A 12,945-nucleotide genomic window follows, 5' to 3' on the forward strand; every position below is an offset into this window, starting at 1 on the left:
TAACGTTGCTAGGAGACCCTGACTTTTATCCCTGAATCCTACATGAATCCAGACTCACTGTGACTGTGAGTGTATGTGTGTGTGTGTGCGCGCACCTCCTCCTCCTCCCACAGCGTTTGTGTGTCCCTGCGCTTGCTCTAACTATAAAGCTGTGAGCATCTCCTTCACTCTGCTCTCTGCTCGAGCAGAGTCGAGGCTGAATCCCCTGAAACAACAGTCGACTCAGTCTTGCCTGGCCGGTGAACAATGGATAACACAAAGCAGGCATACTTTTGTCAAGGTTAAGGCAAAACATCGACTCCTAAACAAACGTTCCTCTTCAAGTCTTCTTTTCACCAGAGCAAAAATCATTGATTGGAAGATTTAAAGAGTGTGAAAAAAAAATGAAAAAATGTTGGAATTTATCTACGGGCGCTGGAACAAGCAGTGAAAGCAAACTCAAGGACAGAGAAGCTGTTGAAGTAAAGTGGATTGTTTACGCTGGTGAATTTGAACACACAGAAGGAAAACGTCCGTCTGCCTCGGAGCATGAACTCTGCTCCTCATGAACAGATCCCGTGAGATGCCCGGAGGCTTGCTGAGCTCGCAGGTGGCAGCAGAGTTGGCTGTTTTCATCCAAGCTGATCTGAAGAACAGACTCGTTTTCTCCTCTTCTGGGTCCTCCTCACATGAGCACACCAACGTGCTCTTTATGTTTCTGCTTTGTGTTTCTGCCATGAAATGTACACGGCTCCGCGACTTTCCCTTTTCCCTCTGAATCTTTAGTCGCTCCATCTTCTCATTCACTCTCCTACTGTCACTTTGCCCCTACTTCCCTCCCAAATTCACTTTATCTTCAGACACTCATTTCTTATCTCACTTCCTCACTATTTCACTTTCCTCTGCTTTGCTCTCATGTTTTTTTTTTTTTCATTTCACACTATCCACCTTACTCCCCTTTCTTTACCCTAAGGTCAGACAGAACTCACACTGCACACTCTCTCTCCTAATTGCCATCCCTTCCTCCATCTCTCTTTCACATCCCACTCTCCTCAGCTCTTATCCCCTCGCCCGCTGTCACAATTATCCCTCCAGTCCCGTCGAAATGTTCTCCTCCGAAGAGCTGTGGAACTCAACAGAGCAGCTCTGGATCAACGGCTCCCAGGTGAACCTCTCTCTGGGAAGACGTAGGGACGACGACGAAGGGGAGGAAGGAGAGCAGCACCCCTTCCTCACAGATGCCTGGCTGGTCCCCCTCTTCTTCTCCCTCATCATGCTGGTCGGACTCGTGGGCAACTCTCTGGTTATTTATGTCATTTCCAAACACAGGCAGATGAGGACTGCAACTAATTTCTACATAGGTGAGTAAGATCAAAAACATATGTATGCAAGCTTGCATCTTTCAATCTCTGGCTGTTCTGTCACAGGAAAAGATGCAAAAACAGGTTCACACACAGGACGTCCTGTATGTCTCTTTCATCTGTCCTGCACCACCTCATTGCATCCTGATAGTGGGTTCAAAAGACCCTCCAGCGTTCGTGAGGAAGCTCATTGCAATTTCACTCACTCACTCTTCATTTGCCCATTTAGCACGGAGCTATGTTCAAGAATGTCCATGTTGATTACAGGTTAGAGGAGGAGGCAGGTGTCGAGGTGTGTCCTGAATCGCAAGTGGGGTGGTAATTGTTTTTGAGAATGAGATAGTTCACCTTGAAGGAAAAAGAAAACTAAAATAGTTAAAGCAGATGTGATGATAGTCTGCATGGGGGTGTTCTGGAGACTTTGGTCCATTAGATTTTGAATTATTAGTGCAATTTCTACATTTGTCACTTGTCTGTGCTTATTTGCAAAGGTTTGGTTATACTGTATTTCATACTGAGAGGATTCATAAAATTAAAGTTAGCAACAATAAAATAAAAAAGATTTTTTTAAATGCGGATGGTGTAGTAAGTGTTGTTTTCAGATTCCCCGTTACTTTCAGAAGAAAATGACTCAACATGGCATGATGGGAGATAAAAGTCAGGTTTTAGCAGTCAGCAAAAAATGAAAAATAAATGTGTGTTTCCATCCCATGTGTGTTACATGAACATTAGGAGCTGGTTCAAGGAGATAAACAATGTTGCTTATTCTCCACTTGGAAAGAAAGTAGGAGCAACACAATGGTCTGATGTAAAGACTTCCAGGCTGAAATGCTAAAAGACTGTGTAGAAAATGTGATGGAAATAAGCATCTATGTTTGTGTCTCATTGTAATTAAAGAAACATTACAGTCTTTTCACCGCTTCACAGATCTGATTTCATCTGCACTCTCTTTTCATTTCCATCTGTGTGGAAGATAAAGTAAATATTTACATGTTTCTTTCCTCTACCATATTCACCAGGATGACTTTAGTAATCTTCTGTGTATCAGTAAAACAAGAGAAATCAAAGGAGTGCATCAATCATCCACTTGTCTTATATCTCATCTGGCATTCAGCGCACACAGACCTGAAACCTGGGTGATTGATTTTTGTTGCTGAAGTCTGATAGAGCTGTGACGCCAACTGTCACTTGGGGAGAATTGCAGAGATGACCGATTGACAGAGGTTGAGGGCACAGAGAACAAGAATTAAAACAACAAAAACACAGAAAAGGAAATGCATGGCCAATACATAATGCACATGTATGTAAATGAGCTGGTATGTGAATATGAAAATTTGGCTTTTTTTTTCATTTCCTGCATGTGTGTTGTGTGTTGGACACCGTGGATGTGACAAGAATTTGATCTTCCTTCGATAGAATCTCAAGGCTCCAGAATTTAATATTCAGCAACATTAGATTAGCTCCTGCACCATCTGGTCACCCTTTCAGTGTAATGGTCCGGCTACTATAATGCGATTGGATCAACAAGTAAAGCAAACAGCAGATAGCATTCGGCATATCTGTCAGAATGATAGATTGTACAGAGGGAGAAAAGGGAAAGCCAGAACAGATTCCCCCAAGGTTATCATTGGCAGCCTCTGCTTGCAGGATCTATCTCAACATGAATATTTGTGTGCATTCGCATAAAGATACAGTATCTGTGAGTTCAAATCAAAGCATTTCATATGTGTTTACACAGTGAGTGTGTTGGTGTACGGCTGTCAGTCATTCGGCAGCTGCCTACAGCATCTCATAAAGCAAACACCACATTCACCTTCCTAACTCTCTGACCTCTAATTTTAGACTGAGACACTAAATAAAAATGGATGAAATCCTTGAGTGGGTCTTTCTGAACATTTCAACCTTCAGGGTATATACTATATATAATATCTACACTGGATTTTATTAGAGCGGAGATGCTGCTGCTTGTTGTTCTATCAGCTCCTGGTGACACATTGGATGAAAAGTGCATGATGGTGCCTTCACTATCACCAGAAGGAGACATTTAAATATTCATTTAGAGTTTAGTACATGTTATTCAGTTACAATCTACAATGTGAGTCTGAGTTGATTAAGATAAACTGTGTTATTATACAGGATTGTAATGTGGGGTTATTGTTGGACTTGTGTACCAATCAGTACTGTACATTCAGACACACTCACAATCAGTTAGTATGATGCAGGGCTGCAGCCTATTTTCATTATTAATTAAGTTGCTAATTATTACATTGATTAATTGGCTGGTGTGTAAAATGACATATAAAATGACCAACCCAGTTTCCTAGTGCTTCAATATATTTTGTAGTTTTTTTGTTCAACTAACTGTAATAGCTCACATTGATATCATAGAAGACTAAGAGAACCATGTGAATGCTCAATTTTGATAAGGTGGAGGAAATTTGGGGCATAATTCCTTGATCAATAACTTAATTAAGGATAATAGTGGATTCACTGGTTATTATGAGGTGAATGGTGGGAAAGTGGATTTTTCTCTCTGTCTTTTTTCTTGTGAAATCATTAAATAATCAATGTGACATTTAGCCCACTCCTTTGTCATGCAACAATAAAACCCTGTGCATGCTCACTTACACTACTGTTTTTCTCCCTGTGCAGCAAACCTGGCTGCCACTGACATCATCTTCTTGGTGTGCTGCGTCCCCTTCACTGCCACCCTCTACCCTCTCCCTGGATGGATCTTTGGCAATTTCATGTGCAAATTTGTCGCCTTTCTACAACAGGTAAAAAAAAAAACATTGACTCCTGCTTTGTTTCTATCTCATCAATCAAAATTGAGTTCTTCTTCAGCTGCTTCCTCATCCACAGAGGTGTGATTTCACTTTTGCCTTCTAAAAAGATACAGAGGAGCAAAACATTTCATGTTCGCTCTAAAATGTAATACATTTTCTGCAGAGCGATGCAATTAAGGGCTTTGATGCAATCAAACATCTAATCACACGAGCAGCCAGATGTGTTCCCGATATCATACCTCCGCTTTATGTCATAGAGAGTTTCAAATAAAAGTAATTTACTTCTCGCTAGAAAATACCTGCTGAGCCAGTGAAAAGATTTAAGACACACAGCTGACAGCTGGTTTACTAAAAATACAACTCAAAGTACAAAGAGGATGTCCATGCAGCAACTAAAATGAAAGAAAAGAAAAGAAAAGACATGGTGCAGCTACACATTAGACTAATACAGTCAATGTAAACATACACCACAGTTCACTCAACATCTGCTTTACACAATTACAACAAAAGCTGGAATGAATGGGGGTTCATTACAAGCCTGTTGAATTAGACTGAATTAGTTTAAATCTGATAATATACTGCCAACTGAATGTACCACCATCTGCATCAAGACTTAACCAGCACCAAGCTAAAAAGGAACATTAGATATCAATGTATGAGTGAATCACAACATTTTTTATTTGCACTGCGACCCTTCAAAGGAACGCAGCACATGGTGCATTTTCAAACCCTGTTTACAGATTACGTAACATGTTGGAAACATTTCAAAGAGCTCTGTTTCCTGTGTCCCTGATGATTGCAGGGGTTTCGAGGGCTCAATGATGTCTTGATCCATCTGCAGAGCTTTTCTCACACTTGAAACAGGTTTCTTACCTTGTGACGTTCGAAGCCGTGAAGCAGTTTTTCCTGAAGGCTTCTTCTTGGTCAGCTATATAGCTTGGATTGTTTGTTTGTAAGGGAAAGAAAGAAAAATTCAATCAAAACATGTAAATAAAAGGATAAGCTAACATAATTTAACTGCTGCTTTCTTATTTCCTTTCTCACAGCCACTCTGTTTTGTATCATGGTTTTTAAGTGGCTCTGATTTGCAGGTAGTGACAGAATTGATTTACACTGGAGAAAAGCAGACACCACAAGGCTGTGTGCCACTCAGACTATATGCCTCTCCAGTTTTACCTCGTCTATTGGTGACTGCACCTTCTTTTGAATCTGCTTGAGTCTACCAACTCCTGAGGCAAATGCCTGCAACTATGGCTAAAATCTCCACCATGTCTAGTCTGTCATTTTTTCTTTCTGCTCCTCAGTCTTCATCTATCAAGTCTTTTCCCAGTAATCACCACCTGCTGCTCTGCTTTAAAACCGAACTAATAGTAGTGATAAGGGTGATCACAAACAGTGCAGTTGCAGAAGACCAAAACAATGAGAATTTAGAGAAAACCTGGTTGTAATTCTCTGTGGGCTCTTACATACATGAATCCATCTGATCCTACATTAATATAAAATATTGGTTAATTCGTCCCTTATATTAAGTGTACTGTATCAGCTTATGTTTTATTGTGTTTCAGTTCACTAGATTTTCGCTTGAGGATTTTGAGCCCTATAAACAGCCACACAGGGAGCCTAAAAATAAAATAGTGGCCAAATGCTCCACTGTGTTCCCCAACTAGTCTGTAATTTTGTCCGTTTGTTTTTCTTAGTACTGAGCAGGAAGTGTACAGTGGATTTATTATCAGAGACTGCAGCTGGACACAGGCGAGTGCTGAAGGGGCGTGACTCTCTGGGACTTCATCGTTACACACAGTCAGTCCATCCATTGTGAATCCAAAAAAAGATGGATCCCAGCTTTAACAACATCCTGCCATTTTAGCCAGAAGTAAGAAGTCAGCTGCTGAAACTGCTAAAAGGTTTACACATAAGCAGCTTATAAACCGATGTTTTTCTGCTATTAGCACATTGGTAGTGACATCCTTTGCTTCTGCACTCGGTAATTTAAGCTATTGCATGACTACACTTCCTCAGGTCACACCCTGAATGTCAACTTAAACCTCCTTAAATGCAGAGTAAAACTGTATGTAGGTGTTATACTCAGATTTTAAATTGCCATGCTTTCTGTTACACTGTAATTGTGCTTTGCAAAGTGCTAATAACAGCTAGCTGCTCCATAAATATGTTCATTGAGCACCCAGAGCCAAATAGCATGGAAAGGCCACACTGTCACTAAAAGCAGAGGAGAGTTAATAAACAACTTCTCAAGTAATGCAAAAAATATTAACCACTGCTAAATAAGACATGCCTTTCACTTGGGAAACTGAGCTTGATTAAAATGTGCAGTATGTTTAATTAATTCTTAATATTTCGAATGGAGATTGGGTTAAAAACGTTCCTCATTCGTTACGAAACTAAGAGTGGGAGTGCAGTCCAGACGGGTAATTTGAGCATAACAGGATGATTTTAGCATAAAAGACTATGATGTCAGTCTGTGACACAGGCCGGGAACACAGGCAGGCAGAGAGGCTAAAAGCATTTGGTGTGATTTAGTTTATTCTTCTCCATCTGAACATGGAGATGAGTTGGTTGTCCATTCTGAAATGAAGACTGAGTTTGAAGCTTTTCTTACGAAAATGGAAAAAGCAGTAATGTACGTGTTTTGTCCATCATCATCATCAGTCACTGAAAAAAGAAATCTTCTACCATTTATTATCACATGTACCTGAGAGCAAGGAGATGTTTGAGGGTTTTTAATGAGAATAATGAGACTGCAGGAACTGGCCGCTCCATCTATGTCAGCCTGAGGTTATTAGTCAATATTCCTTTTAATATATATGGACTGTTGAACTGAGAGTGCTCTCCAGATTTACACAGTTCAACAAAAACAACAAGAGGTGAACAGCGGGTGAAGTGAGTCATGTTTGCATCAATCATCAGACATCCATCATTAGTTAAATTATACTCAGAAAATGCTGTTTGAAACTCTGATCCCCCGGTTCCCTGCTGGGAAACTGCTGTTCAGCAGCTGCACTGTACACAATTAAGTAAAAACTGCCATAAAAGAGAAATATTGATAAGTAATGCAAGGAGCATACTGTAACCATCAGACCTGTAATAGCATCAGCATACAGCAGGTTCAGACAGAGCAGCATTATCACATTTATGTGATTACAGCTGATCTCGGCATCTAAGGAGGTGTGTGTGTGTGTGTGTGTGTGTGTGTGTGTGTGTGTGTGTGTGTGTGTGCGCGTGCGTGCCTCATGAAAAATGATGTCCTGGTTTATAAAACACAACAGGAAGGAGAAGCCACATGCAGGAACAGGAACGGTTTTAGTCATCTCGATGGAAGAGATCAAAATCACTCACCGAACAGGTCTCAAGATGGCAAACACAAAAGCCCACAGCACCCATGACTGATACACAACAATCTGGCTTTTGACTGGAGGAGGATGGATGGTGAACATAACAAGGAGCTGATTGGGGAAGGGGGAAACATCTGGTGAAGAAGGTGTGTGGAGCCCAGGAGGTGTGAGAACATCTGGTGGCTGGATGGAGACCGGAAATACTTATTTGTGCACAATTAGGACAATGTTTTGTCCCTTTAATAGGACAGACTACCAGCCAGCCACGCTAATCAATTATTCTATCACCAATCAAAGCCTTAGGCCGCTCTCACTAATCTTGTTTCCAGCAACATCGCTGATAAGCCGTCCTGTCGAGATTGCATGATCGTAGAGTTATAATCCCAATTTTTATTTTCACAAAGAATCACATTTGCACATGAAATGAAAAGGGACCAGAGAAAGAATTATGACCAGACTCTGCAGTTCCTGTCAGCTTTTAACACGTGTACCATCTCCAAAGCAGGAGAGAAAAATACCAGCATGTTGTTTTTCATGTTTATTACTCATTGAAAAGCTGCACTGAGACGACAGCTCATACTGTACTGTATGTCCCTTTGAAAGCAGGGCGCCCATCTCTGCTTTGATTTTGTCTCTGGAGGAGTTCCCATTATCACAAAATCAAACATAGAGACGGTGGCAGCACAGTAAACGCTCTCCACAATCACAAACTGTCATAACATATCAGTTGGTGATATAATAAATCAGTGAACATGAGTTGGTGATTTGTTTTCGTTACCTTCGGACAGAGCCAGACTTGCTGTTTCACTGCATTAGGGCTGCCACTACTGTTTTATCGTTAATTTCCTCAATTTATTGTTCGGTCTGTCATGAAATGTCAAATGGTAGAAAAAGAAAATGACACTTTCATCAGATAATTTTTCCATTTATTTTCAATTGCATATTTAGTATATATATATATCAACTTATCAACTGATCTGTGAAGCTAAAACTAGCAAATATTTTTTGCATAACTGTTTGAAAAATTATCATAATGGTTCTTTGTCTAGTTAATAACATTTATTTTTCATCTAATAATTTATGAACTAAAATTTGCATTAAAAGTTGGATATAGACCTTCTTATCTTACATACCTAGAAGTGTATAGCTATTGTGACTTCACTAGCCTTAACCAAGACTTTGATCTTCTGTAACATTCACTGCTATCTATTGATCATGAAACATTGTGTATGAAAACTTGTTCATACCTATTGAACAGATGAATGTCTTAATGTATGTATTATTTATGTCACTCCAAGCGCATTATTTAAATGTTTCTTTAAGGCAAGCAGAGGGAAAACTGTACTACGGTACTTGAAACCGAATAAAACATGAAGAAATGAAGTCATAATTTTGTACTTTCATGCTCACTCCTCCAAAGATACAATTATTTATGCCCTATTTTTTTTTATGAATATGCAATATGACATCACGTTTTTATAAAACACAAGTCAGTCTTTCCCTGTGTCACTGAGATAATGAAATATGAAATTAAGATAATTTCCCATTGACTCCACTGTTCAGCTTATGATCTAAATATAGCCTCTTTCTGATGTCCAGTCATATTCACGTACATAGAAATTATGACCAAAGAAGACATAAAGGCAGTGTGGTCTTAATGTACCAGCTATATTAAAAATTGACAGACTGGCTGCGCTACCATTTTCCTCAGTGGCCACAACACTGAACTCAACACGACCCTTTTCTTTCTCTCTCATCATATCCTTTGAAACCTTGATGCGTTGCTCTAAACCTCTGGAGGCCATGGTTGCTGGATTCATAGCCGCACGTAAGAGAGCGAGAGAGAGAGAGAGAGAGAGAACAAGGTATATACGGAGACAAAAGAGGGACAAAATTAGATCCCATTTGGAAAAGAGCACAGTGAGAACTTCTGACCCCTTATTTCTCACCCTGCTGCACATATTTCAAAGAAATATGGATTAGTTTAGGTACGTACAGTGTGAAACAGAATAGCCTTCAGCGGCCCATGTTTTTGAAGTGAGCACAATATAATTAACTGGAGAGGATGAAATAAAGAGTGAAGCTTCTATGAAGGCAGTATACTACATGCATGTGTCTCTAAAATTTTGAATTTTGTCTTTGCTTTCAAGATCTGACAGAGTCAAACTGACAATAATGTCAAAACATTCCTGCTGTGACGTGAAATCTACATTTGGCCTTGAATTAGCTGTCTTCTGATGTGCCAGAGTTGATTTGAACCAAGCATCATTGAACCCCATTAAAAACTAAATTAAATAATTTGTTCATGTGCTAATTAAAAATAATCATCACAAATGCAGCCTCTCATCTTCCTGGTCCTCTGTATGTTTCCTCCCTGGAAAAAAAAAAAACCCTCTTCAGATTAATAACACGAGAACTCATTAGCAAAAACAAGTCTGGGATGAAGCTGCTTTCTTGAGGACAAAAAAGTTGCTTGAACTTCTCCTTTGCATCATAATGAGGGGTGAACAAGTCAAAACTAGAAGCACAAGACACTAGGTCGAGTCACAGCAAGAATTACTGTGTCCATACTTGCCTCATATCAACAGACATATCAAAGCTAATGCAACACAGATAAAGAATACATGAAGATGTATTCACAGTCAAATTTCAAAGTAGCTATACTTTCAAATTAAGTATCACTGCCATAGAAAATGGAAATATCTGGTTTTACAATATCGGGGATGACACATACAATATAAACATCAGGCAGCTGCTGTTTTGTATGTTTTTCCTATTACTGGGCATTTCTTCTTCCTCAGTTTGTAACAAACTCTTCAAATCATCCAGTGACCCTGAGAAAATATCAGATCTGACACTAACACAATAATCTAAACCTGCATTGTGCTGTCTCCCTTTACAGAGTCAAAGTTAAAAAGCTGAACATTGTGCACATGTTTCCTTGTCTTTCTCAGGTGACAGTCCAAGCCACCTGCATCACTCTGACTGCCATGAGTGGAGACCGCTGTTACGTCACAGTCTACCCTCTGAAATCTCTCCGCCACCGTACCCCGAGAGTGGCCATGATCGTCAGCATCTGCATCTGGATCGGTCTGTCCGGCTGTTTTTATTTAACACAATTATACTCTCATCACTTCTTCTGACAGAATTTTAAGTGATATAATTAGGACTTAGCGAAAAGGAATAATTTGGCCTAATCAATTGTAAAATAAATACTTCATTTCGAATAACAGAATTTTTCACACAATCTTTTTTTCGCCTCAGGGTCCTTCATCCTGTCCACCCCAATTCTGATGTACCAGCGTATCGAGGATGGTTACTGGTACGGTCCAAGGCAATACTGCATGGAGAGATTTCCCTCTAAAACACATGAGAGGGCTTTTATCCTCTACCAGTTTATTGCTGCCTACCTGCTGCCTGTCCTCACGATCTCTTTCTGCTACACTCTGATGGTGAAGAGAGTGGGTCAACCCACTGTGGAACCTGTAGACAACAACTACCAGGTACATGCTTTGTTTTATTTAGTCCTGTGTTTTTATGTAACTGGTGTTAACTTTAACAACTTCAATACAACTGCAACTAAGTGGCTAAGCACAGTAACTGTGCGCTAATTAACAGCCAACAAGGTCGTCTTGTCTTTGTACACTGCTATACTGTAGGCCCCATTTGTTTCATGTATTAGCTTGCTTTTAATGTTGGATGTGTTTGAATGTGTGTTTTTATGCACTCGCTCTTATCAATATTTTGAAAAAAATAGAAAATGGATCAAATGGCTATATGTAATGAAAAGGTTTTTGCTCATAGTGACAAAAACACCGAAAATTACAAGCCGACTCTGTGGTTCTCAGATTGTTCTGAAGCGCTTCTCAGCATCTTTCATCTCTTTGCACCGCCCCCCCCCCCCCAAAAAAAAGCTTCTGTCCAATAAACACTCACTTTTCAGCACTTATTATTTTTGATAATAAAAGTTTTGGATGCAGGTCCCTTTCAATGGCTTTTGATACTTGCATTTTCATTATTAGGCAATATCAACGACAGAGTATTCTGTATAAAAGTGTGAAACCCCACTGCATGCCTCAAGCACAGCACCAAACCAAAAAGGTTAGCAGGCATCTGGTGAACATAGTGAAGCATTTATCAAATAAGGAGCCAGAAATTTCCCTCATGAGCTGTTGGAAACAAAAAAAACATGACTCCAAATGAATGATAATTGCTGTGTTGTTTTGTATCTGATGGACACGTAAATGAGAAACTGTCTGCTTTTTCCTATCAACTTAAGTGTTCACAGCTTGTTTATGCTGCCTCCAAGTGGTAAGAAGAATCAGTTATTTTATCATTATGTGTTGTGAAAATAAGTTCCTCTCCACTCGTCTGCTCCGTAGGTCAACCTTCTGTCCGAGAGAACTATTAGTATCAGAAGCAAAGTCTCCAAGATGGTGGTGGTGATCGTCCTACTCTTCGCCATCTGCTGGGGTCCCATCCAAATCTTTGCCCTCTTCCAGTCTTTCTATCCAAACTACCGCGCGAATTATGCCACATACAAGATCAAGACGTGGGCCAACTGCATGTCCTACGCCAACTCCTCGGTCAACCCCATCGTTTACGGTTTCATGGGAGCCAGCTTTCAGAAGTCCTTCAGGAAAACCTTCCCCTTCCTGTTCAAGCACAAGGTCAGAGACAGCAGCATGGCTTCAAGGACTGCCAACGCTGAGATCAAGTTTGTCGCAGCAGAAGAAGGCAACAATAATAATGTTGCTGTTAACTGAATCCGACAGCAAAATATGGGAAGAGTGAGATTAACAGTTGTATCTACAGCAATCGCCAGAAGACGACAGTGACAGTAATGGAAAGTGACAGCTATGATTTTGAGAGTGCAACTGATTTGAAATGGACTATAACTGAGACTAAGTTTGGCTGACACATTTTATTTATGTTAATTAATGTAATTAACTATCAAACTGATGAGGGGAAACAGACTCCTAATAAAAATGGACAGTAACTGTGTTTGGCACCATGTGTTACCTTTTCCACTGCCAAAACCAGCTGTTGTTAGTACAACATGTCATCCACTGAGCTGCCAACCACCCTGGCCGAGACCACAGTCGTTGTCATCTGATGATGCAAGAGAAACAGGAGTCCCGGTGCCTTGTCAGATCTGACGAGGTCTGCTGTCTTGGCACGAACCGTCCACATTTGGAAACGAACACTGAATGCACATACTGAGCGGAGAGTTACATCTCTGGAGTAGATGCCTTTGAAAAGTTCTTTTAAATTCAATTGTTCCACTCACTGTTGAGACGGACATTAATACAGTTGGAAACCCTTTCAGCATCTGTCATCTTGGGAAACAGCTTGTTTCTAAATGTAGTTTTGAAAAGGGAGCCGTTTCACATTTTGGTAATGTGTTTACTCGCTGTCTTGCTGAGAGTTAGATGAGAAGATCATTACCACGAATATGAGGACAGAGCC

The 12,945-nt window shown here is 40.2% G+C and overlaps 1 protein-coding gene across 1 annotated transcript; it reads left to right on the forward strand.

Moving 5' to 3' along the window:
• Nucleotides 1-1,084: 1,084 nt before the first annotated feature.
• kiss1ra (KISS1 receptor a) lies at nucleotides 1,085-12,242 on the forward strand (the record flags this gene model as incomplete). The annotated part of the gene is made up of 5 exons (XM_083990795.1): nucleotides 1,085-1,340; nucleotides 3,993-4,117; nucleotides 10,431-10,566; nucleotides 10,741-10,979; nucleotides 11,859-12,242. 5 exons carry the CDS (start codon nucleotides 1,085-1,087, stop codon nucleotides 12,240-12,242), a joined length of 1,140 nt encoding a protein of 379 aa, XP_083846921.1.
• Between the last annotated feature and the right edge of the window lie 703 nt (nucleotides 12,243-12,945).

Source organism: Trachurus trachurus (genome assembly GCF_905171665.1).
Source record: "Trachurus trachurus genome assembly, chromosome: 17".
NCBI classification, from domain to species: Eukaryota; Metazoa; Chordata; class Actinopteri; order Carangiformes; family Carangidae; genus Trachurus; species Trachurus trachurus.